Source organism: Saccostrea cucullata, unplaced genomic scaffold, assembly GCF_032062105.1.
Source record: "Saccostrea cucullata isolate Sc308-1 unplaced genomic scaffold, CSIRO_AGI_Scuc_v1 ctg295, whole genome shotgun sequence".
Taxonomy (NCBI): Eukaryota; Metazoa; Mollusca; class Bivalvia; order Ostreida; family Ostreidae; genus Saccostrea; species Saccostrea cuccullata.
In genome coordinates this window covers 406,580-433,107 of record NW_026937303.1, presented here as the reverse complement: position 1 = coordinate 433,107, position 26,528 = coordinate 406,580, and the positions used below count along the sequence as shown (strand labels likewise).

Here is a 26,528-nt window from a genome sequence, read left to right as displayed (position 1 = left end):
TAGTTTTTGAAAATGATTATAAAAATATCATTTCAGTTGGCATGGCAACGAAATACACCATAATCATACTGGAATTTCCATTTATTCAAGAATGAGTTTTATTCAAGTTCTTTTGCTTAGTTAAATATATATTAAAATATTCTATTGTTGTGTTGAAAATTATGGGCATGTTGTACATTTGTTTAAAAACCAATTTTAAGTATTTTGGCAGGATGGGGTGGGGTTGGGAGGTAATCATCAGAATTTAACATTTTTACATATTAAGTGTTATCCTCGCATTGATTTTGATAATGGCAAAATCGCTTAAATAGTGCCCAAAGTTTAACTGAAGCTAGCAAAAAACTGGTACAACCAATAAAAAAAATTTCTGTATAATAGTTTATCGTAATACTTTTCTTTTTCCAACAGTGCAAGAATTATTCTGATATTTGCAGTTTTAATGATGTTATGAATGTTTGTTCAAACTATACCCGATTTTCCAGTCAGATGCATAGAAATGCGTATATGTCATGAAAGGGGTTAAACCTCAATTAGCACATCTAACAGTTAAATTATTTCATAGATACATATTTGGTCCATACAATATTTTCTGTATATTCATTAAAATTTCCCTCTCTATGGCAAGTAAAATGTTGAAGAAAAATGCAAATCACAAAACCGGATTATTTATCACAAGTTCAGCTGCTCAACCAATGTTACATATATCTGGTATATCTGGTATAATGCTACAATACTAAGTGACTATAAAGCTATGGTAAAATACTCTCCAACTAAAAAGTTACATTCTATATCTAAAGCTAATTTGATGTAAAGCTTAAAAATTGTCTTACCTCCTAGAACTCTACAATGACACATGTGTACAAAGGATTGTAATGCATTTTCTGGCATAAAGTTTTGGATTTTCATTGGATCTTCAAAAATTCCGATTTAATATGAGCACAGATTTTTCTCAAATGCTTTGAAACTTTAAAATTAGCCATATTTCTTGATATGTATTTGCATATGTATATTGAATGACCCAGTCTGATTGTCTGAAAACCTCAAACTATAACTTCTAAACTAAAATCTTCATTATTCATAAAATTAATCTAAACATAATCTGTTCCTACAGATATCCGTTTGGATCTATGGCTCCTCATATCTTATGATAAAATAACACTTTAAAGAGAAAAATGAGCTTGATAAAAAATGAATTGGCACATCAAAGATATTTTACATTCTCACCAGGGACTCTTAATCACGCATTATAATCTTTGACAGTCACATTTTTAAATGCACCTTCAGACATTTGGTCCATTTTTGGGTCTTTTATACGTAGCCTGATTGTTTGGTCTTCTGTGGGAATTATTTTAACTTGTTCATTGTGGCCAGTCTTACGTAAGTTAGGATTAAAAAGAAGGCAGAAAACACTAACATAGCCATGATGTTCTGCCAGAGATCAAAGTCTGTCTCGTACTCGATCCCCTGCTCACTGAGATACTCGTTCCCACTGAAACAACATGTACATCACTGTATTTATTTCAAGTTTATAATATCATTGCAAAGTCAAATATGATTATTTTCCACTATGTACTTACCACACTGTGCTATTGTCAAAGTGTTTGTCTTTTAACTCATTGATGTTCAGAGCCTTCAAAACAAGAGGTTAACACATAAATATTGTGTATTTATTGCATTAATGAAAACACCATCTAACATTTGTCTCGATGTGCTCTTCTAGTATGCCAAGAGTTATTGAAAATCAAATGAAAACTAAGAGAAGCCTAATAAAAAATATTTTCAAAGATTACAGAGCTCACCTAGACATACATGAATTTAAGGAAAGTAAAGTTTCAAACCAAAGGAATGATTTTACAGAGAGTTCCTTAGATCCAAAATGCATGCAAGAGTGTACTTCAAAGACGTTAATTAACTCTTCAAAAACTTTAACTTAGTTATCTACATGTATGTCAGATGCAGCATCTAAAGCAAGTATGGTGAGCATAGGGCTTTTTATCACTTTGGAATGACAACCTCCTAAAGATCTGTTCCATCATAATATTGCACAGCATCAGAAGGTTCTTGGGAAGCAATACCCAATCTTTTCCCTGATTGTTTGTTCATTTGATGGGTCAAACCAAGCATCTGAATCTAATCTGGATGTGCATACGTGATGCATTATCAATGCAAGATTCAGGTAGGACTTGCAATCCTTGGTCAGACTTTCTCCTGAGATTTGTAACTGAGATTCTGAAGTCAAATGACCCCACCAAGGTGCGGTAGGCTATAAATTCTTACAGTACCTGCATCGTTATTCTTTACAGGATACACGATACAATACACGCACGATATACGATAGGATACACGCACGATACGATAGGATACACGCACGACAGGACATGATAGATTTGTCAAGAATAACGATGCGGGTACTGTATCAGCTAAACAGACAGATGCTGGGAGTCTTTTTCTTCTGTCTACACTACCTTGACTTTACTTAAGTAAAGCTAAAACGACAAATGTTCTTACATTGAGACCATATCTGAAGATGCTAAGCCATTTGATCCACCTCAGCCATTCCGCAATAGAGGATATGTTGATCAGAAGACCGCTGAACACCTGAAAATCCAATCCATATTTACACATTCATTGTTTGATTGTTTGCAGTTGCATTAATTAGGTCACACTGTTTAGTCATTTATGTCCTGTTTATCAGAAAATTGACCCCGTTACCCTACCCATCTACTTGTGCTATGAATTGAACATTCTTCAATTTTAGCTGAAGATGTTTGCCTAATTTTTGATCTGACAAATCAAAATCATGCTGTTCTTAAAAAGATTTTTATCTTTCATCATCTACTGTGGCTGCAAAAAGAATCACAGCACAAGATAATGTTTATTTATACACTTACCATCATAAAAACATAGCATAAGGCAATACACAAGTTGGCAATGGCGAAAATCTTAACCAGGGCGCTGAAGAAGAAAGCCAAACCAGAGGCTGCCATTGCAACAGCAAACAGACTGAGGGTGTAGATGAAGAACTTGTCCACTTCTGCTGTGAAACCTGAAGGTCAAGATTGGTGTAAGATAAAATATGTCTCAAATTTCATTCATTCAGTATTGTTTTCATTGGTTTAGTATGAAGAGATTTTTTTCTGTATAGGGTATGAAAGCTAATCACAAGGAAAAATATCAGTCTTACCAATCATGAATATATAAAAATGTTTGAAATTAAAATTACTCATCAATCATGAGGTATTTAACAGCCAAAAAAACTCACCAATCATAAAATATGTAACAGCAGAAAAAATGACAACAGGGAACAACCTCATAGGAATGACATCACAGAATATCTTGGAGAAGAAGTAAGCCGACACACGGTAAAATCCACTCACGTTCTCATGCCTGGTCAACGAGAAAATCTAATTATAACTGCTGGTCTAAAGTGTTCATTTACATGACTGAAGTATTCACTGGATCAAAAAATAGTTGATATTAAGTTTTACCAACAAATGTATATCTAAATGCAAAGTGTTTGCTTTATCTGTATTGTTTTAACATAATTATATTTCTTACATAAATATAGCCCTCTCCTTGATAAATAATTCTACTGCAGATAGATTTCCAAACACTTGGTTCATCACAATGAAAAAGAAAGCACCAACTCTGCAAAGAAAAAAAAATATAATTAAAAATTTTAAAAAAATATTCAATTACTTAAGGAATGAAGCTTATTTCAACTTATGTTATACGATATAACATAACTTGGGGCACTGCAGTGGCGGATCCAGAAGTCCATGTGGGGGGGTTTTGAGGCCCAAAGGGCCGAAGGGGGAGGGCATTTTTAGGGGGTGTCACCTTCAGACAAAATTTTGTTTTGAATGGTTCTTTTATATGTAGCATTTTTGGCATTCTTTTGTAATTTTTGTAGCTTTTTTGTGGCCAATCATCACAAATTTTTAAGAATCCAGAAAAAAAAATGTTTCAATTTGATTTAACTTTAACACAAGACTTTAGACCTTGTTTAAAAAAATGGAGTGGGGGGCTCCCCCCGAAAAAAATTGTTTTAAATGGTTCTAAATGGTGCATTTTCCAGCATTCTTTTGTACTTTTTGTAGCTTTTTTAAAGACCAATCATCACAAATTTTTAAGAATCCAGAAAAATAAAATGTTTCAATTTGATTTAACTTTAACACAAGACTTTAGACCTTGTTTAAAAAAATGGAGTGGGGGGCTCCTCCCCAAAAAAATTGTTTTAAATGGTTCTAAATGGTGCATTTTCCAGCATTCTTTTGTATTTTTTGTAGCTTTTTTAAAGACCAATCATCAGAAAGTTTTAAGAATCCAGAAAAATAAAATGTTTCAGTTTGATTTAACTTTAACACAAGACTTTAGACCTTGTTTAAAAGAATGAATTTGGGGGGTCCCCCCCCCCCAAAAAAATTGTTTTAAATAGTTCTAAAATGGTGCATTTTCCAGCATTTCTTGTACTTTTTGTATCTTTTTTAAGGACCAATCATCACAAATATTTAAGAATTTAGATAAATAAAATGTTTCAAATTACATGTAATTTAACTTTAGCACAAGACTTTAGACTTTGCTTTAAAAAATTGTTACATCTGACAATTTTAGGAATACAAGCAGTTGACTTCAAGTTGTCTTTTAAATGCATTTTCAATTAATTTAGTCAAGCTGACTTCTAAGATGCAACTGATGTGCAATTTTAAACACTTTCAAAAAATCAAACATTGGATTCTTTTCAGAATTCCTAATTAGTGCTTTTCAATTTACTTGAGTATACTGTCAATATGATGTAAAAAAAATGTATTAATTTAATTTTTAAAACGGTAAATAAAAAACCCTATATAATAGTTTATTCAAATTATAGTTAATAAAAAAAACATGCATTTTATCAGCAAAGGAATATTACTGAGCAGCACCGTAACTATGCAGTTTTCTGTTGTTGATACTTCACTACATTGTACTGCACGATGATCTTGTGACTTCACTAGATTCACCGATTACCCCTCTCTCTGTTGATTACCTGTGTATTGTGTGCGTTCAAGTGGAAAGTGATTTCCTGTTACGTGCCTGAAGTATATTTCACAGTTGTACAGAACAATGGATTCGTGTATATTAGAGTCTTATCAATGCAACAAAATGATAAAATGACACTTGTATAAAAAAAAATTCATTGTTTGATTGTTTGCAGTTGCATTAATTAAAACCCCCCTGAATCCGCCCTTAGGTCACACTGTTATAAACCACGAAGCGGTTTATAAAAAATTGAACTGCCCGTATGGGCACCCTAAAGGGCAAAAATTACCATGAATGAGAAAACAAACAATTATTTTAATTTCAATGACCATAAAAACTTAACAAACGATATAAAATGCACATTAAACAGATTTTTCACAGAACAAATATATAATAAAGCAAAACCAACGACAACGAACGTAACAAACATATATGAATGCAAAACCAACGATCATCTTTGCACAAGCGTACATAAAAACACGACAAACGAAAAAAACTTAACAAACGTGCACGCTGTAAATCCAAACTTCCCGACAATCGGCCATGGCAACAGCAAACAGATTTTTTTTTTTTTTTTTTTTTTTGGCAATTTCTTTTTTGTCGAACTGCACAGGTCAAACTCTTCACACTTCTCAGGCACATTTTCTTTTTAAATGAATTCAATGATATGTAAAAACTTTAACAGATTTGCGTATTTATTACTGAATCAGCAGTATCATCTGCCAAAAAGCGATAAATCTAGTACTCAGCAATAAATGCGAAAAACACTGAAAAAAGGATACCATTGTTTTCGTAGAATCGCGTAAAAACAACAAACTGAGGTAATTTTTTTTTAATAAATGAAAACCCTCATTTACATGCTAGATAATTTGTATGCACAAAAATTCCCCACAATTTTTTTTTGTATAGAACTCTTTGCCACATCACGTTTATGTTCCCAGGCTCTACAACATGGACGTGGTAAACCAGAAATCCCCCTTTAATTTTTTCCTTTTTTTTTACATGGGGGGGGGGGGGGGGTTAATTCATCTTAAAAATTTCAAATGAAAGAAAAGAATTGACATAAAATGAAAAAAAAAATATTCTCCTGAAGGCCGTTTCGTCATTTTTTTTTCGTTATTGTTACATAAATTGGTTTTTCCCAATTCTTTAAATATTACAAGAATCTATTATGATAAGTTTTAATTACAGTGACATCTCAGGCACACAGCAACATTTCCCAAATTTAAGAGTAAGGTCAAAAAAGGGTTATGTAGCACATGTATATCAGGAAAAAATTGGTACTGAAAGAAATTGAACCTAACACCCCCCCCCCCCCCCCACCCCCACCCCCACACACACACACCCTCACTCACACACACGAAATAGAATTTTCGAGTTTGGGCTGTATCATTTTAGTTTCCTTTTGTTTTTGATTGTCAAGTTTTAAAATCTTTTTTTTTTTCAGCTGGATTGAAATTTTTTCTCTGGTTGCCCCCCTCCTTTCAAAACGATACTACGTCAATGCATAACAATGCAGTACTTTCATTTTGCATGGTTTTACCATAAGTACAATGTTAGATTAAAACTATTTTTATGAAAATTTTGGTAAAAATCATTTTTGAAATCAAATCATTTTGATGTTATGAATTTTTATACACACAAATGTTCAAATTTTTATTAACACCACTAATTTCTTCTAAAATACTAATTCCATCTTTTTGAGAAGAAATATCTTCTCAATATCAATATTCTTAATATCTTTAAACATACGTGGAAACAGATTTGAAGTTAATTTTATTTCATCTTAAAGTTATTGAAACAAAATTGCCACTTTTCCGAAGTATATAAAAGTAAAATTTGTGAGAGTGCAAGGATGTGTCAATCAAATCCATCCAAAAATTTGAAGTTTCAATAACTTTTAGATGAAATAAGATTTTTAATTTATTTTTGTGTAAAATGCTATTAAAATATATAAGTCGTAATATTATACAGAAAATATTAACTTCAAATCTGTGTCCATGCACATTTAATATCTACGACACCTTATGTCTCTCTGTATTGATGTCTTTTTTGGTTTTCATATTTATAAAGGAGTACTTCATTTACCGCTTTTGGCAGGTGATACTGCTGATTTTTTAAAAATACGCAAATTTTTAAGTTTTTACGTATATATACATTTAAAAAGAAAACGTGCCTGAGAAGTGTGAAGAGTTTCTGTGCAGTCCGACAAAAAAAAAATCCGGGACCATCGGAGCCGGCTGTGGGGATAAATATGATGAATTACAGCTTGCACTTTTGTTAAGTTTTTTCGCTTGTTGTGTTTTTATATACGCTTGTTCTATAGATGATCGTTGGTTTTGCATTCATATATGTTTGTTACGTTCGTTGTCGTTGGTTTTGCTTTAATATATTTGTCCTGCGAAAAAGTCTGTTGACTGTGCATTTTATATCGTTTGTTAAGTTTTTATGGTCATTGAAATTTTTAAATAATTGTTTGTATTTCTCATAATGGTAATTTTTGCCCTTTTGGCCGCCTGCCCATACGCCCCAAGTTATGTTATATCGTATAACATAAGTTGAAATCTTCATTCCTTATAATTTAATTTCAATGTAGACAATGAGAAATATTTCCATTTAATCCTTCGGAAAAAGGCTTTTAATATCGCATATTTTCATATAGTTAATGTCAAGCGGAGTAATACGTTTTTGACGTAACTCATTGTGACGAAGGCAAGTTATGTTATACAAAATGGATAAAACCGTTTAACCAATCAAATAACAAATAAAATTAAATTATTTGTAAATGTTGGAACATGCTGGTAAATATACATGCCCTGCAACAGAAAAACATTTAACTTTCATTTAAGCTTGAAGTTACAAATTGAACTAATCATCAGCTCAAAATGGATTTCGGGAGATACAAAATATGCTTGAATGTATTGGTAGTGGGTTAGTTTTTCCTTGCGAGTGTAATTTGCATCAACTGCTACCTTGATTTATAGATATGCTGTTTTTGAGGGGATGTCCCGCCCTACAGTGCCCTTGTTGTTAGTATTTTAAAACACAAAAACAAGAGGGCCATGGACCACAACACTCACCTGAAGAGTTTTGACCCTGTTCTTCACCAGGCTTTCCCCCCTTGCAATACCTATTGTGGCTCCAACCTACTCCAAGGGGTCATGTTTTGTTGTACATGTACTAGATTAAGCCTACTTGCAATATATACACACCTGTTCTGGTTACCAGGTTAACCTGAGCTATACAAACATACCTGTTCTGGTTACCAGGTATACCTGAGCTATACAAACACACCTGTTCTGGTTACCAGGTTTACCTGAGCTATACAAACATACCTGTTCTGAATCCCTGCTTTACAGTCATTTTCTATTTGCCAGTAGATCCCTCCAACTATGGCAGCAAAAATTAGGATCACAAACAGCTACAAAGATAAAAAAAATACTTAATAATTATTCAATGAAAGGAATATATATATAGTCATAAAGTCAATCATCTTTCTAATTTCTTATAATTTACATTTGCTTTTGCCCTAATGTAGTTAGGAACAAGGGTCCAAAATAATATAACCAGTTGTATTAAAGAGCTAGGGATTTTTAATCTATTTTTGTGTGTACTGCAAAAAAAAATTTGGATATATAAGATCAATTCTTAGAGGGGGAGAGGAATGTTTGAATGTTACCCATGAACAGATAAATTATTGCTTGCCCACCGACAATACATTGATCCCCAAGAATAAGAATGATTCCATTGCCATAGTTACCTGCATGATGGAGGTCTGGGGATTCCTGGCTATATTCTTAACGGTTCTCCCTGAGCAGATCAAAAGCTGAAAGAGAATGGTTTGTAAATGGTTTGTTTCTGTGATTGGAATCATGGAACTAAGGTACTGGATAATATGTATAATCAAAGAATTCTATGATCCCCTTCCTAATAATCATACCCGTAACTAAGCTAAGTTGATGATTCTTCCTAATAATCATACCCGTAACTAAGCTAAGTTGATGATTCTTTCTAATAATCATGGCTAAAGTATTAACTGATAATCATGCCTAAGGGAAGTTTAATGTAAAAGAAAAGATGCACATTGCAGGTGGTTGCAGTATAATACTTCTTGCTTATGTAAATGGTCACTGTTAAGGTTTATAAACCCTCTGCTCACTCATATGAAATTTTTCTTTAACTTTTATGATTTTCCAAAGCAAATGTATATGCTGAATAAAATACAAACAATTATAGCATGGCTTACGGGGCAAAATTTGACAAATTCAAAGGCACTTAAACTTGTCTAATTTATAAAGGAATATTAGACATTTGTGTCATTAAGAGTTATCTCTCTTATCAGAGTATCAATGTACCTTAAGAAGAGTAACAGTTGAAATTGTTATTCCAGAGAAAACCTATGTCAACTGACAAGTGAGCATCCATTGACAATGGTTTTCTTTGGGGTGTCAATTTCAACTGTTACCAACCTAAATATTTATTTTATAATGCTGAATGTCCTTTTGATTTAGCAAAATAATTCAGAGATTGTCAAGTTCATATTTTAGAAAGCTATCAAACTCCCTATTTCTCTTTTTCTAAATAAAAAAGATTTGTCAGAGATTTATCAGCCTCTTAAGTGTTTGTCTGATACTCATATAGTCCTTTATCATCTCAAGTTTTATTATCTAAGTCTGTAGTTTAAAAAAAATTCCTTTCTAGGTGCAACAATTTGCCTATCAAATGAAAAGGTGTTGCACTATAAAAATACCACCTCTGAGTCAGTTCTTATATGTGTAAATCATGACACTTATTAGTTAGAGTGAGAGATTTTGTGTATATTTTGACACGTTTTACCACCCCACTTTTAAGCTGGAGTAAGAGGTAATCTTAAGCTTACCTGTGTAAAGAATGATGTGTTGTATTCTACAGGTGGCAGTGATACCAACTCTTTCTTTGTTAATTTGGACTGATATTCATCAAAGATAGCCTTCACCTCACTTTGAACTCTGCAATACACAACATGAACCTTAATTACATAACATGCATTATCAAAAACTGAACATTCTTATAAAATTTCTATTGATTTAGAGGCAGTGAACCAATACTGTAGTGCTTAAAATTTGTTGAAAACTTACTTTGCGTTGACATTTGATTGTCTGAATTTCTGTACAAGAGCACCATGAACATCCTCCTCATCTGTAACATAAGATTGGTAAAGTGGTATTGTATTCATATAAAGGTTAACATAAGAATGGTAAAGTGGTATTGTATTCAAATAAAGGTTAACATAAGAATGGTAAAGTGGTATTGCATGCATGTAAAGGTTAACATAAGAATGGTAAAGTGGTATTGCATTCATATAAAGGTTAACATAAGAATGGTAAAGTGGTATTGTATTCATATAAAGGTTAATATGAAAATGGTAAAGTGGTATTGCAGTTATAAAAAGGTTAACATAAGAATGGTAAAGTGGTATTGTATTCATACAAAGGTTAACATAAGAATGGTAAAGTGGTATTGCATTCATATCAAGGTTAACATAAGAATGGTAAAGTGGTACTGTATTCATATAAAGGTTAATATGAAAATGGTAAAATGGGCATTCATATAAAGGTTAACATAAGAATGGTTAAGTGGTATTGCATTCATATAAAGATTAACATAAGAGTGGTTAAGTGGTATTGCATTCATATTAAGGTTAAAATAAGAGTGGTTAAGTGGTATTGCATTCATATAAAGGTTAACATGAGAATGGTAAAATGGTTTTGCATTCATATAAAGTGTTAACATAATAATGGTTAAGTGGTATTGCATTCATATAGAGGTTAACATAAGAATGGTAAAGTAATATTACATTCATATAAAGGTTAACATACGAATGGTAAAGTGGTATTGCATTCACATGACACTGGAAATAAGAATAGTTATGATGAAATAATAATACATTCATGTGAAGGCTAACATAAGAATGGTTGAGTGTTACTGCATTCACATAAAAGTTAGCATAAAATTGTAGAGTGTTTTTGCATAATTATATAAAAATTAACATAAGAATGGTGGAGTGTTATTGCATTCACTTAAAAGTTAGTATAAGAGTGATATTGTTTTCACATACATGCATTGTAAAGGTTAATTTACAAATGTTGAAGGTGTTATTGCAGTCATAAACAAGAGGCCCATGGGCAACATCGCTCACCTGAGCACTAAGGGTAGGAAAAAGTAGAAAATGGCTTTTTATTGTAAAATTTAAATCCAAAAGTAGTCCCATGACCAATCATGGATTTGCTATTTTTTAGAAAATGGTTTTTAAAGAATTTTCCTATATATATCTTTAAAAACTTTGGTCGGCCATTTTGGCCCCGCCCTACCCCTGGGGGTCATGATTTGAACAAATTTGAATCTACACTACTTGAGCATGCTTCCATATAAATATGATGAATTATGGCTTTGTAATTCTTGAGAAGAAGATGTTTAAAGAATTTTCCTATATATTTCTATGTAGAACTTTGGTCGGCCATTTTGGCCCCGCCCTGCCCCCGGGGGTCATGATTTGAACAAACTTGAATCAACACTACCTGAAAATGCTTCCATATAAATATGATGAATTATGGCTTTGTCATTCTTGAGAAGAAGATTTTTAAAGAATTTTCCTATATATTTCTATGTAAAACTTTGGTCGGCCATTTTGGCCCCGCCCTACCCCCGGGGGTCATGATTTGAACAAACTTGAATCTACACTACCTGAGCATGCTTCCATATAAATATGATGAATTATGGCTTTGTCATTCTTGAGAAGAAGATTTTCAAAGAATTTTCCTATATATTTCTATGTAAAACTTTGGTCGGCCATTTTGGCCCCGCCCTACCCCCGGGGGTCATGATTTGAACAAACTTGAATCTACACTACCTGAGCATGCTTCCATATAAATATGATGAATTATGGCTTTGTCATTCTTGAGAACAAGATTTTCAAAGAATTTTCCTATATATTTCTATGTAAAACTTTGGTCGGCCATTTTGGCCCCGCCCTACCCCCGGGGGGTCATGATTTGAACAAACTTAAATGTACACTACCTGAACATGCTTCCATATAAATATGATGAATTATGGCTTTGTCATTCTTGAGAAGAAGATTTTTAAAGAATTTTCCTATATATTTCTATGTAAAACTTTGGTCGGCCATTTTGGCCCCGCCCTACCCCCGGGGGTCATGATTTGAACAAACTTGAATCTACACTACCTGAACATGCTTCCATATAAATATGATGAATTATGGCTTTGTCATTCTTGAGAAGAAGATTTTTAAAGAATTTTCCTATATATTTCTATGTAAAACTTTGGTCGGCCATTTTGGCCCCGCCCTACCCCCGGGGGTCATGATTTGAACAAACTTGAATCTACACTACCTGAGGATGTTTCCCCATAAGTTTCATCTTTCCTGGCACAGACACTGGTTCTTGAGAAGAAGATTTTTAAAATATGCCACTAAATTTTCATTAATTCCCAATTATCTCCCCTTGAATGAGGGCGTGGCCCTTCATTTGAACAAACTTGAATCCCCTTCATCCAAGGATACTTTGTGGCAAGTTTGGTTGAAATTGGCCCAGCGGTTCTTGAGAAGAAGTCGAAAATGTGAAAAGTTTACAGACAGACAGACAGACGGACAGACTGACAGACAGACGGACGCCGGACAAAATGTGATCAGAAAAGCTCACTTGAGCCTTCGGCTCAGGTGAGCTAAAAAGTTAACAAAAGAATAGTGGAGTTTAATTGTATTAATTGCTTTAGTCATTTTCTTGGTAAGATTTATTGAAATCAGACCAAAAATGTAGGAGGTGTAGCTTTTTGAAAGAAATTTCTATATATAATAACCATGGCAGCATTGTTCACTGAAATCAGAATCAATAAGTAAAATTTATAATGTATCTTTGTGTAGTCTACTTACATGCCAAGTAATATTAAAATCAGACCAAAACTGGAGTAGATTCTAAAAATTTTTTTACAGACAGACAGATGAACAGACAATGGACACCTTACTATCACATAAGCTCCTCTAGTCTTTGACCAGTGGAGCTAAAAATAAACAAAAGTATCATCAGTGATTAGTTGCCATATAAATACAAATGAAAACTGACGAACAAGGGATAATAAGGTGAGGAAAGACAAACAGAGCAGGGGAGCACAGTCAATGTAAACAATGAGTTCATGCCTTAACAATTTATTACAACAAAATGACCCATATCCATTTAATATGTTTAATGAATGAAAAACAAACACAGTTGATGGTGTTGGACATGGAAGGGGGGCCTTTCAGTGGGAATTGTGAGTGAAATGGGTTTAAAATTCAGTGTTAACCAGGGACACAAAATGAGTTACCTAATTTCTTTCCTGAAATTATTAATCAATCATTGAAATATCAAGAGTTAATTAAAAAAAATCTGACAACCCCTGTTACTTTGACAAAGTGTAGCTTGATTAAGTGCATCACTTCAATCAGGGTAAATATGCTTAGTTAGAATACATGTTTGATAATGAATCATTAATGAATGAATTCCATTAATTGCGAGGATTAAATATAAAGGTTGATCCATCCCATTATTTTCTGTCTTTGTGATGAGGCCGGTTATACCTGTGGAAGTTTTCTCTGGATCTAAGGTGTCCACATCCACATTGAAGTCTCCACTGATAACATCAAGGAAGAAATCCGGTGGGTTATTATGTTCCTGTATTGTGTAACCTGAATAAAGACACGATTGGTATATGTTATTAACATAGTTAACACCCTTCCCCGCAGTCACGCATTTTAACGCATATACCATTTCCTATTTCTAACGCAAAATCACGCATTTACCGTTTCCCCGCAATCACGCATTTTCACGCACTTTAAAAAGTTCATTTAATCTTCAATTTATAGCCAAATTCCAACTATTTCATACTTGCTTGATCCTCATAAAATAAGAAAAGTTATTTTCTAATTAAAATATTATTTCACAATATTATTTACGCTAAACTTAAGAGAAATTTGTACCCCGCTATAAAGTGCTTGCGGGGAAATGGTAAAGTAATATTTCTATGACGCGAGGATTCAATGTATGTTGCATAGCAATTCTGTAAGTTGTAAAGAGTTAAACAACAGTATTTATTAATTTTTTTATTTAAATCTCAGCAATCAGTATACTGTAAATCACTTAATTTTTGTGATACCTTACCGTATAAGTGGAAATTTCAGCGAGACGCAAAGTCAACGCTTTGTCCTTAAAAACTGGTATTTTATTTTTAGCGAGATGTAATGTTAGCGATGTTAAAATGCTCACTAAAGAAGCTATTTCATATACATGTAATATGCAATCCATTTAAGCGATCTCAGCACCCTCGTTTAATAATGACAAAATTAAATCCTCGCTAAAAATTCTGCTTATACGGTATTTTCACGAGATAGTCATTGTCCCTTTATTAGCAAGACAAAATTTTCAAGAATTGTGGCTATTGTTCTATATAATCAAACAAGAGCACAGTTTATCAAATTAGGGTTCTAACCCTAACCCTACACTTCTGTAGACTGTCTCACCTATAGAGTGGAAGTAGTCCAGGGAGTCCTTCGTCGGGCCGTGATACACAACCTCTCCCAGGGATAGCATCATAAGGGTGTCAAAAAGTCTGTATATAGAGTAGCGGGGCTGGTGTATAGAGAAGATAATGGTCCTACCCTTCAATGCCAACCTGTATAACAAAAACAACATGTAGATAGAGTAACAGGGCTGGTGTATAGAGAAGATAATGGTTCTACCCTTCAATGCCAACCTGTATAACAAAAACAACATGTAGATAGAGTAACAGGGCTGGTGTATAGAGAAGATAATGGTCCGACCCTTCAATGCCAACCTGTAAAACAAAAACAACATGTAGATAGTGTAACGGGGCTGGTGTATAGAGAAGATAATGGTCCGACCCTTCAATGCCAACCTGTATAACAAAAACAACATGTAGATAGAGTAACAGGGCTGGTGTATAGAGAAGATAATGGTTCTACCCTTCAATGCCAACCTGTATAACAAAAACAACATGTAGATAGAGTAACAGGGCTGGTGTATAGAGAAGATAATGGTTCTACCCTTCAATGCCAACCTGTATAACAAAAACAACATGTAGATAGAGTAACAGGGCTGGTGTATAGAGAAGATAATGGTCCGACCCTTCAATGCCAACCTGTAAAACAAAAACAACATGTAGATAGTGTAACGGGGCTGGTGTATAGAGAAGATAATGGTCCGACCCTTCAATGCCAACCTGTAAAACAAAAACATCATGTAGATAGTGTAACGGGGCTGGTGTATAGAGAAGATAATGGTCCGACCCTTCAATGCCAACCTGTATAACAAAAACAACATGTAGATAGAGTAACAGGGCTGGTGTATAGAGAAGATAATGGTCCTACCCTTCAATGCCAACCTGTAAAACAAAAACAACATGTAGATAGTGTAACGGGGCTGGTGTATAGAGAAGATAATGGTCCGACCCTTCAATGCCAACCTGTAAAACAAAAACATCATGTAGATAGTGTAACGGGGCTGGTGTATAGAGAAGATAATGGTCCGACCCTTCAATGCCAACCTGTATAACAAAAACAACATGTAGATAGAGTAACAGGGCTGGTGTATAGAGAAGATAATAGTCCGACCCTTCAATGCCAACCTGTAAAACAAAAACAACATGTAGATAGAGTAGCAGACCTGGTGTATAGAGAAGATAATAGTCCGACCCTTCAATGCCAACCTGTAAAACAAAACAATATGTATATATAGTAGCGGGGCTGGTGTATTGAGAATATAGTAGTCTAACCCTTCGCCAACCTGTAAAACAAAACAATATGTAGATAGAGTAACGGGGCCGGTGTATAGAAAATATACCGTAAATCTGGAAATTTTTACGTCGATTTTATATTGCGAATTCGGGTCAAAATGATGTTGATTAATTTTTACGTTTCAAACTTTTGCGTATGACCACTGTTTTGTTTACATTTTCTTATTGGTAATTTATTTTTAAGAAAAATATTTTTGCGAATGCAATGAACTCACAAATTTGCTAAAAATTTATGTACAGCAAAAATTTCCAGATTTACTGTAATAGTCTGACCCTTCGCCAACCTGTAAAACAAAACAATATGTATATAGAGTAGCGGGGCTGGTGTATAGAGAATATAATAGTCCAACCCTTCAAGGCCAACCTGAAAATCGTAATAAAATATGTACATAAGCTGTCATTATTACCTCTTTTAAATCCTACTTTTTCTCCTAAAAAACTCCTCTACTTTGACAAAAAACAATTAAATCTACTGAAAGAATCCAAAGGTTAACATTGCTTTAAATAGGCAAGAATTTGGAATACTCAATATGTTGAAAAGAAAAGTTTTATGAGGGAGTAGCTCTGAGGATGGATGCCTGTGTCAGATTTTGACAGCTTATCAAAATATAAACTTTGTAACTTTTGAAAAACCTGTCTAACCTGGGCATCATAGATTGGAAAGAAACGAGACAAACTAGACAACATTTAGGTTCAAGAATGGATATTCCAGACAATTAAATTTACTTTTAATGATGGAATCAGCCATGTTTTTACCTTCTCAATAACAACATAACAAAATTGGCTGTGATTTTACCTTCTCAATAACAACATGACAGAATTGGCTGTGATTTTACCTTCTCAATAACAACATGACAGAATTGGCAGTGTTGGCGTCTAACCCAGTGGTTGGTTCGTCAAGGAACAGGACAGGAGGGGAGATAATTAGCTCCATTCCAATGTTGGTCCTCTTCCTTTCTCCTCCTGACACTCCACGTATAAACTCATTTCCTACCTGTCGACATTTAATATATTGTCAGCATCAAATTTGAATACATCATATTCACATTTATTATCATTATAGAAATCAGAGTTGTCCCTAAGAACTGAAATAGAAGGAGGATTAAAAAACATAGAAGGGGTTAGGCCCGGGTTTGTACCTTAACATAAGGTTGAGGGGAAATACCAAAATAACCTGCACTTGGTAATTATAGACCGAGAAATTCCACCCACCCTTGTCCTAGGGACAACCCTGCTATTTTAGCAAAAAAATTACTGGTGAATGAAGAGGTTACTTCAAAGTATTTTAATTAATAGTCATTCAAAAATTATATATAGCAGAAACTCACCTTTGTGTCCGCACAGTGGGAGAGGCCCAGTTCTTGTATTACTGTATTCACTCGCTCATCCCTATCTGCCTTTGTCAAGTTTGATGGCAAACGAAGGGCTGCCGAGAATTGGAAATTTTCCCGGACTGTTAATGTTCCCATGACAACATCATCCTATTTTACGGCAGAAAAACAAAACATTATCCATTATCATTGAATTCTGATGCAGTATTTTTCACTATTATAATTGTTTGAAATTGTATAAAAGATATCCCCCAACATTTTATAAAGAGCCCTTGAATATATCATTTTATGCAATAACATGACTTAGGAGGAAAAAAACCAATAATGAATAATTAAAAAACTCACTTGTACAACATATCCAACCATGCATTTAAAATTTTCAGGGGGAGGAACTCCATCAAACAGAATCTCTCCTTGGAGTCCGCTGGGGTCTTTCCTACCGGCCAACACATCCAGAAGTCTGTAGGAAAAAAATCATGATTCTCTCACCTTGATGTTAGATCATAAGAGAATATTTAACTAGTATGTTTCTGCCACTACTTATACATTGCTCATTTTCTTATTTATTTAAAAATGTTCCTTCAATTACAGTTTTAATAGATTTAATTATTGTGCAGATTGAAAGATGACCCAAGTCAAAGTGAACTGCTTATTTTAGCAGTTTATAAACAGTTATTAGGCAGTCTGGCAATTTTTTGGCAGTTTTTAGGCAGTTCTTAACAGTCTTAGTCTTAGCATTCCTTGAAACTGCTTACAGACTGGTTAAAAAACTGCTAAGAATTTGTGTAAGCAGTTCAGTATTGAACAAACTTAAGCAGTCAAACAAGCAGTTTCTCAAAACTGCTAAAAGTGCAACTAATTCATTTCGACTTCTTATAAGAAGTAATTCAACACTTTTTCACTCTTGGTGGTCCTAACTTTCACTAGCCTTCATTACTGCCCATGTGTTACTGTTAATGCTTCCTGATGATAACGTCACAAATAATTGGGGGCCAGGCAGGAGTTTCTTAGACAGAAAATAAAATTAGAAAGAAAAAAAATATACTAAAAATCTTACTAGAAATGATACAATAGTTTATAATAAATTGAGGCTTCATATTATAAAAAGCATGAGCATATGAGCTTCTAATCTTTATCCCATCGACTTGCAAATCCAGTCCTCTAGTTACATTAACAACCTGCTGTGTCCCCCTTGATTGCTTGAAACTAAAGGGTTGTATCCAATGAGGAAAGCCAGTCAAGATTTGTGCGCCTTTTCCACATCAGTTCAAAATTACAAATTGTGAAGATGTTTGTGATGGTCTGGAATATTACATATATTTATACCCATACAGTGAAGAAGTAAAATATATATGCTTTGGAAAATACAATTATCTGTGATCACCACATTGGATTGGATGTGAACATAATATTTAGTGACAAGTGTATCTGAATTAAATTCCATGAGATGGGAAATCATTATTATAAAAATCTGATCATACATGCATTAAGCAACAATGGAATTGAGTGATATAGGAAAATTTTTAAAAGATTTGTTGGCAGTAAAGTATTATGCTTCAGAAAATATGGTAAGTGTGTGGGCTTGTGATATATATAATAGTCAACCCCACTCTCATTTGGATAACTGTTAAACTATAAACTGTATAATCTAGTTTGTATTTTAATTATTAGTACTTAACATGCTTAATATAAATTCAAAATATTTGAAGATAAATTTAAGCTACTGATAGAGGGATCTGTAGATTAGTCCACTGTATTAATTAACCAAGCTCTAAAGTTGCCACTCGTTTATGCAAGAAAATGGACTTAATGAAAGGACTTATTTACAATTCATACCTGATCTAAATCTCAATACTAAGTTAAATTCCCATATGTGATGATATTTTTCAATAGCATAAATTAAATGCATTTTTGTATTCATATATCATGTATATGGGTGGTGTTATCTTCTTATAAGTAGAACAAGAATAGTACTTACAGCATTCTTTTTACCGGTTTTTAAGCAGTTAATCAATTTTCAAATTTATATGTAGGTCACTCAGAGTCATTTCCATATAAGTAGAGCAAACAAAAGAAAACACCTTTAGCAGTTATTAAGCAGTTTTTAAGCAGTTCTCCTTAACCTTCCTATTGACTGCTAAGATACTGCTAAGGAAACTGCTAAGCAACTGCTAAGTTACTGCTAATGAACTGGCTAAGTACTGCTTAAATTGTGGACTGCTAAGAAAACTGCCTAATGATCAGTATGACAAAAACCTTCTGCCACCAACAGAGGAGAAGGCTAGTAAACTGTCTAAGAACTGCTAAAGCACTGAACTGTTAAGGTTAAAAAACTGCTAAAGAACTGCCTTCCACTTTGACTTGGGGAGACATTAATCTTTACACAATTTTACTTTTTTTAATTGAATTCTGATTCACTTCCCAATCTCTTATTCATTTGATATAGGAACTAGATAAAAGCATCTCTGCATAATTTCCAATTAATTTAAAATTTTGGACATGTTAGATATTCCTGTACCTAGTGACTGGAGAAAAGTTCATGTATACATTCATAATTAAAACCCAATACATGTACTATAATTAAACCAAAGCTCATGTATACATTAATAAAACCCAATACATGTACTTTAAGTATACCAAGGTTTGTATATATACTTACGAGGACTTTCCACTTCCTGTTGGACCCAATATGGCATTCATTCCAGGTTTGAATATACAACTACAATGTACAACAGCAGTAATAAAATACAAGTTAATATGTTTCACCAATGCTCAATGAACAGTTATTATCTTAAAAAGTTTTAATATATCCAGAATTTTTGTTGCAGTTTCACTGTTTGTAATCATTCTTCTAATTGGATGTATGCATAAAATGGGGATAAATGAAGAAATGAAAAAAGAGAGCAATAGCTCATCCAATAATTTTCTAATCTAATTATTGCAGGAAGCATTAAGTGCTTTGATGCATATCAGATTTTGGTGACCAACCTAGCAGTAAAACATTTTACAGACAGCTATACTTTAGCTACTAAATGTTACATTTTGAATAAAAATTTATCAGTAAAAATTTATTTTTGCAATAAAAGAATTTATTTCAAGCAAAAATGTCTAAGAAAATTTACATTTAATTTGCTTAAATATAGGAATTCAAATTTTCGTAATCTGAAAGACCAAGGAGGCCATCTTGAACTGAGATTATAGCAAAAGTTTAAATTAATTTAATTTTGTGGTTGTATTATTGAGCGGCAAATTTGAACTCATAACAAGAGGCCCAAGGGCCACATCGCTCACCTGAGCACATCTACTAGGACTAGGAAAAAGCACATATTAGATCAAAACTGAAAGTTTACTGGGGGGGGGGGGGGGGGGGCTTGAATTTTAACCCTCCTGGGTGTCATGATTTGAACAATGTACAATCTACACTACCTGAAGATGATTCCATATAAATAGAAAAATATCACTAATCATGGCTTTGAAGTACTTGAAAAGAAGATTTTAAAAGGTTTCCCTATATATCCTTATGTACAACTTTGGTCAGCCATTTTGGGCCCAAAACTAGCCCCAGAGGTCATAATTTGAACAAGCTTGAATTTTCACTAACTGAGGATGATTCCACATAAATTTCGTCTTTCCTGGCCCAAAGGTTCTTGAGAAGAAGATTTTTAAAGTTTTTCCTATATATTCCTATGTAAAACTTTGGTCAGCCATTTTGGCTCTATCCTAGCCCCGGGGGTCATGATTTAAACAAACTTGAATCTACAATACCTGAGGATGATTCCACATGAGTTTCATCTTTCCTGGCATATTGGTTCTTGAGAAGAAGATTTTTAAAGATTTTTTCTATATATTCCTATGTAAAACTTTGGTCAGCCATTTTGGCCCCACCATAGCCCCGGGGGTCATGATTTGAACAAACTTGAATCTACACTACCTGAGGATAATTTCATTTAAGTTTCATATTTCCTTTCTCAATGATTCTTAAGAAGAAGATTTTTAAAAGATTTTTCCTATATATATCTATGTAAAACTTTGGTTGGCCATTTTGGCCCCACCCTAGCCCCGGGGGTCATGATTTGAACAAACTTGAATCCACACTACCTGAGGATGATTCCACATGAGTCTTATCTTTCCTGGCCCAGTGGTTCTTAAGAAGAAGAAGAAGATTTTAAAAGATTTGTTCTATGCATTTCTATGTAACTTTGGTCGGCCATTTTGGCCCCACCCTAGCCCCTGGGGTCATGATGTGAACAAATATGAATCTACACAACCTGAGGATGATTCCATATAAGTTTGATGAATTTCCAATTCCAATGGTTCTTGAGAAGAAGATTTTTAATGATTTTTCCTATATATTCCTATGTAAAACTTGGGTCGGCCATTTTGGCCCCACCCTAGCCCCAGGGGTCATGATTTGAACAAACTTGAATCTACACTACCTGAGGATGATTCCACATGAGTTTCATCTTTCCTGGCCCAGTGGTTCTTAAGAAGATTTTTAAAGATTTTTCCTATATATTCCTTTGTAAAACTTTGGTCGGCCATTTTGGCCCCACCCTAACCCGGGGGGTCATGATTTGAACAAATTTGAATCTACACTACCTGAGGATAATTCCACATGAGTTTCATCTTTCCTGGCCCAGTGGTTCTTCAGAAGAAGATTTTTTTTAAATGCTATTAATTTTTCACTAATTCATGATTATCTCCCCTTGGAAGAGGGCGTGGCCCTTCATTTGAACAATTTGAATCCCCTTCACCCAAGGATACTTTGTGCCAAGTTTGGTTGAAATTGGCCCAGTGGTTCTTGAGAAGAAGATGAAAATGTGAAAAGTTTACGACAACGACAACGACAACGCCAACGACAGACGACGGACAAATTTTGATCAGAAAAGCTCACTTGAGCCTTCGGCTCAGGTGAGCTAAAAAGCAGCACAATTTTACATCCACAGTTGTTTAATTATTTTAAAATTAAATTATAAGGAATGATTCTAATTCTTGGCCAAATTATTCGATGATAACCTGGTCTGGGTCAGTTTACGCTTTTTTATAATCCGCTTTGCAGATTACAAAGCGTAAACTGACCCAAACCAGATTATATCAAATAATTTGGCCAAGAATTAGAGTCTATCCTTAAATAATTATGCTAGTTTTTCATACAGAGCAGCTAGGTTAGCCTGGTGAGCTGGTTAATTATCTATTTTGTTAATAATTCTTACACATTATCTTCTTAATAACCCCTAACTCTAAGAATCAGACTGTTTCAAAGTGACCTAATTAGAGGAAGACTTACTCCCCTCCCTTAAGGATGTGTTTCTGTGTGACCTGATTAGAGGAAGACTTACTCCATTCCCTTAAGGATGTGTTTCTGTGTGACCTAATTATGTGACCTGCTTAGAGGAAGACTTACTCCACTCCCTTAAGGCTCTGTTTCTGTGTGATTAGAGGAAGACTAACTCCACTCCCTTAAGGATCTGTTTCTGTGTGATTAGAGGAAGACTTACTCCACTCCATTACGGATCTGTTTCTGTGTGATTAGAGAAAGACTTACTCCACTCCCTTAAGGATCTGTTTCTGTGTGATTAGAGGAAGACTTATTCCACTCCATTAAGGATCTGTTTCTGTGTGATTAGAGGAAGTCTTATTCTACTCCCTTAAGGCTCTGTTTCTGTTTGACCTAATTGGAGGAAGACTTACTCCACTCCATTAAGGATCTGTTTCTGTGTGATTAGAGGAAGACTTACTCCACTCCCTTAAGAATCTGTTTCTGTGTGATTAGAAAAAGTCTTACTCCACTCAATTACGGATCTGTTTCTGTGTGATTAGAGGAAGTCTTACTCTACTCCATTAAGGATCTGTTTCTGTGTGATTAGAGAAAGACTTACTCCACTCCCTTAAGGCTCTGTTTCTGTTTGACCTAATTGGAGGAAGACTTACTCCACTCCATTAAGGATCTGTTTCTGTGTGATTAGAGGAAGACTTACTCCACTCCCTTAAGGATCTGTTTCTGTGTGATTAGAGGAAGACTTATTCCACTCCCTTAAGGATCTGTTCCTGTGTGACCTAATTAGAGGAAGACTTACTCCACTCCCTTTGGGATCTGTTTCTGTGTGAGCTAATTATGTGAACCTGATTAGAGGAAGACTTACTCCACTTCATTAAGGATCTGTTTCTGTGTGATTAGAGGAAGACTTACTCCACTCCCTTAAGGATCTGTTTCTGTGTGACCTGATTAGAGGAAGACTTACTCCACTCCCTTAAGGATGTGTTTCTGTGTGACCTAATTATGTGACCTGATTAGAGGATGACTTACTCTACTCCCTTAAGGATTTGTTTCTGTGTGACCTGATTATGTGACCTGATTAGAGGATGACTTACTCCACTTCCTTAAGGATCTGTTTCTGTGTGACCTGATAATGTGACCTGATTAGAGGATGACTTACTCTACTCCCTTAAGGATTTGTTTCTGTGTGACCTGCCCACAGCAGCAGGGTCCCTTCCTCACGTCCACAGAGTACACCACATTGTGACCACTGATAACCGATCCCCTCGTCTCCATGATGGAGGACTGAGTGGTGAAGTCCACTGTGTGCACTCCATTTACCTTTTTCGTAGACATGACCTGTTCTGTTAGATCTGTGTCATTTACACCTGGAAAAACAGTGACAAGTAAACCGAGTTTGAAAATAAACAGATCCACACGCAAAATGAAAGTAAAGAGTTTGCAGAGCATGGCATGGGGTCTGAGGTGCCACAGCAAGAACCCAGTATTGGTCCTGAAGAAAGCTAAGTCTTGTATTTATAACTTAGAAGCCAAAAGGGGGCAAAGCATTATGCATTGATTAGACTTTACAATAAAAGTTTGATCTCACTGTAACTTTGGCATGTTAAAGATGTTATGAAGGAAATCACTTATTAGACGCAAAAATGAGCTCATATGGCTCAAAGTCAGAGCCATAGCATAAGACTTGAGGTCACTTTTAATCTCAGACTTACCTCCCCTTATGCAATCTATTAGCATGATTAGTAAATTAAAGTGAGATCAAGATCAAAGTGCATGAGCTCATTTGAAATTTTATTGTCCCTGAGCTTGATAATGACCTTCATTTTTAACAAAATTAAATTTGGTATGTGAATCTGAAATACCAATAATTCATGGCCGTAGCAACCAGAAGCATGAGACCCCCCCCCTCCCCCATAATTTTGCCAATATATACACCACTTAGGAAAACAAAGCTACCATGTGCACTTGTGCTCCCTTGATCAGTAATAATTACAATGTATACCCAGTAAATGACCTTTTTTGCTTGTCCAGGAATTTTTTTTAGTTCAAAGTACCCTCAACTGAAAATGTAAACGGCTGAGTGCCCCTACCACCCAAACCTGAGATTGCTTCTTACTAGCCTGTATGTTAAACATTAGATAGAATGTTCTATCGTTAAAATGATATTGTCCTACGGAATCGTTTCGGAGCGGATCCGCTCCGATTTGCTACATTACAAGTATATGGGACGTATTCTAACTGTGGTGAGGGCCTGTACCGAGACACAGTTAGATTATTCTAATTAGTTAAACATTATTGATATATTACTCGCACATTTATGTTGGTAGTAAAATTAAAAGAAGCCATAAATCATTAATATGTAGGGAATCAGACCTATAAAGTTTATATATTTAAATAAGTATACATTCCATGCCAGTTTCATAAGGTTTAACAGTGTTTAAAAATGGGAAAATCATTAGGCCTATAATTCAGTCTCACATTATACTGTATCAAAATTTATTTAGGCCCCATACATGCAGTTTTCTTAAATATATAAACAAACTTCGACTGATAGTTTATCGTCATTCGACAACATATGACCATTCAAATGAAGGATAAGTCAGTCTACAGACAATTTTAATAGAGGCCTAATCCTGGTTGCATCAGTCACATCGCACTTTCAATTTTGAATAAAATACATGAAGCTTACATGTAATGATTGATCAAAGCTTACATAACAACCAATATGATATAGTCATACCTCAAACACGGAATCGTGCCTCCTGTCAAAAGATCGAACAACACTGATCAACGTTCGAGTTTTATAAAATCGGCTTGTCGGTGTTTACATTTAAGCATACACGGGTGGATCGGGTGGATGGCAGTCGTGTTTACCTCGGCTGATTCCGCAGATCGTCGGATATTCCCGAACATGCACTCATTTCGGAAGTCGGTAAAGGACACAAAAACGATTTAGTGAGGTTAAAGGTCCAACATTTCCCCGGAAACACTCGAGGTTTGACGGCGCTGTCTGCACGTGTTTACATTTTCGTGCATGTGACTGTAATGTTTCACAAGGTTGAGTTTGGCGCGCCCAACCACGCAAGGGCTTTGTCAATATAACCCCCCCCCCCCTCTTCACAGATAAAAATAATAAAATGAATACAGAGTCGTAGTGTTATGAAAACAAAATTTGAATGACCGAGCTAGATCAATATATTAATAACGAGACTGTTGCCTGTCAGTGGGGGATCTAGAAGTTTTAGGGCGCGTTGAGGCAAGAATTATGGGCCGAAAACCAGGGAGGGTTAGGAAGACGTTAAAAAGAGTAGTTCTATTTATAAAATGACAAGTGTTCTACGGATCCTGCCCTCGAAACACGGGTTTCCCGAAACACTATGCTAAATAAGGTTGCAGGCGCGGATCCAGGATTATTTTTTTCCGAAAGGGGGGGGGCTCAACCCTAATCGAAAATAAAATCACCCCAGAAATTTCTTGACAACCAAAAAAAAAAAAAAAAAAGACAAAACAAAAAAACCTTAATTCTTTTTCAAATGTAAAAAAAAAATTGAGTGGCGGGGGTTGGGGTTACCCGGGTAGTCGTTGACTTTCAATGCTTCTTTTAAAAAATTCATACCTTTCACCTTTCATGTTCTTAATTCTCCTTGTGAATTGATCAAGCCAAGGGAGCAATATAATGTGTCTATTGATTTTGCCCAGAAATTCTTAAGAAGTTGAAAAAAAATGTACAGACTAACGGACGGCCGACGGACAAATGGTGATTAGTTTGGGATTTATTCAACAAAGACAATAAAATTGAGACTTTAAAAAAAAAAACAAGAGGCCCACGGGCCTTATAGGTCACCTGAGTATCACGTAACAATTTCCAACAATTGAATTTGGTTCATCTTTTAACTTTTAAACCAAAAGCCACGAAATTCATTGCAAGTCACAATTTTGGAAGAGGTATCCTTCCTCATCATAAGCACATGTAAGTACAAATTTTATTCGCTTATCACACACCGCTGAGTCCCTGACCCATGAAATTCACAATTTTCAAAGAGGCACTCTTGGTCATC

At 34.7% G+C, this 26,528-nt stretch overlaps 1 protein-coding gene across 2 annotated transcripts; it reads right to left on the bottom strand.

Moving 5' to 3' along the window:
- Positions 1-981: 981 nt before the first annotated feature.
- LOC134247823 (broad substrate specificity ATP-binding cassette transporter ABCG2-like) lies at positions 982-25,298 on the bottom strand. Of its 2 annotated transcripts, XM_062730220.1 has the most exons (19): positions 25,211-25,298; positions 23,630-23,837; positions 19,852-19,911; positions 17,538-17,652; positions 17,190-17,342; positions 16,698-16,855; positions 15,732-15,774; positions 14,570-14,678; positions 13,631-13,738; positions 10,137-10,197; positions 9,899-10,007; positions 8,780-8,845; positions 8,355-8,440; positions 3,559-3,648; positions 3,263-3,387; positions 2,892-3,046; positions 2,509-2,598; positions 1,578-1,630; positions 982-1,489 (listed from the first exon to the last, which is right to left on the bottom strand). In XM_062730220.1, the coding sequence occupies exons 2-19, from the start codon at positions 23,803-23,805 to the stop codon at positions 1,345-1,347; spliced, it is 1,902 nt and encodes a 633-aa protein (XP_062586204.1). In that variant the 5' UTR covers positions 23,806-23,837; positions 25,211-25,298; the 3' UTR covers positions 982-1,344. The 2 variants fall into 2 exon arrangements, with proteins under 2 accessions (XP_062586204.1, XP_062586203.1); XM_062730219.1 differs by lacking the exon at positions 15,732-15,774 and having other exon boundaries at positions 14,570-14,721.
- Between the last annotated feature and the right edge of the window lie 1,230 nt (positions 25,299-26,528).

Coding starts and splice junctions, on each gene's coding strand:
- LOC134247823 (XM_062730220.1), bottom strand. CDS start 23,805: ATGTCTACGAAAAAGGTAAATGGAGTGCACACAGTGGACTTCACCACT. Junction 8,441..8,779: donor CCCAGACCTCCATCATGCAG/GTAACTATGGCA, acceptor TTATCTTTGTAG/CTGTTTGTGATCCTAATTTT. Junction 2,599..2,891: donor TATGCTATGTTTTTATGATG/GTAAGTGTATAA, acceptor TTGGATTTTCAG/GTGTTCAGCGGTCTTCTGAT.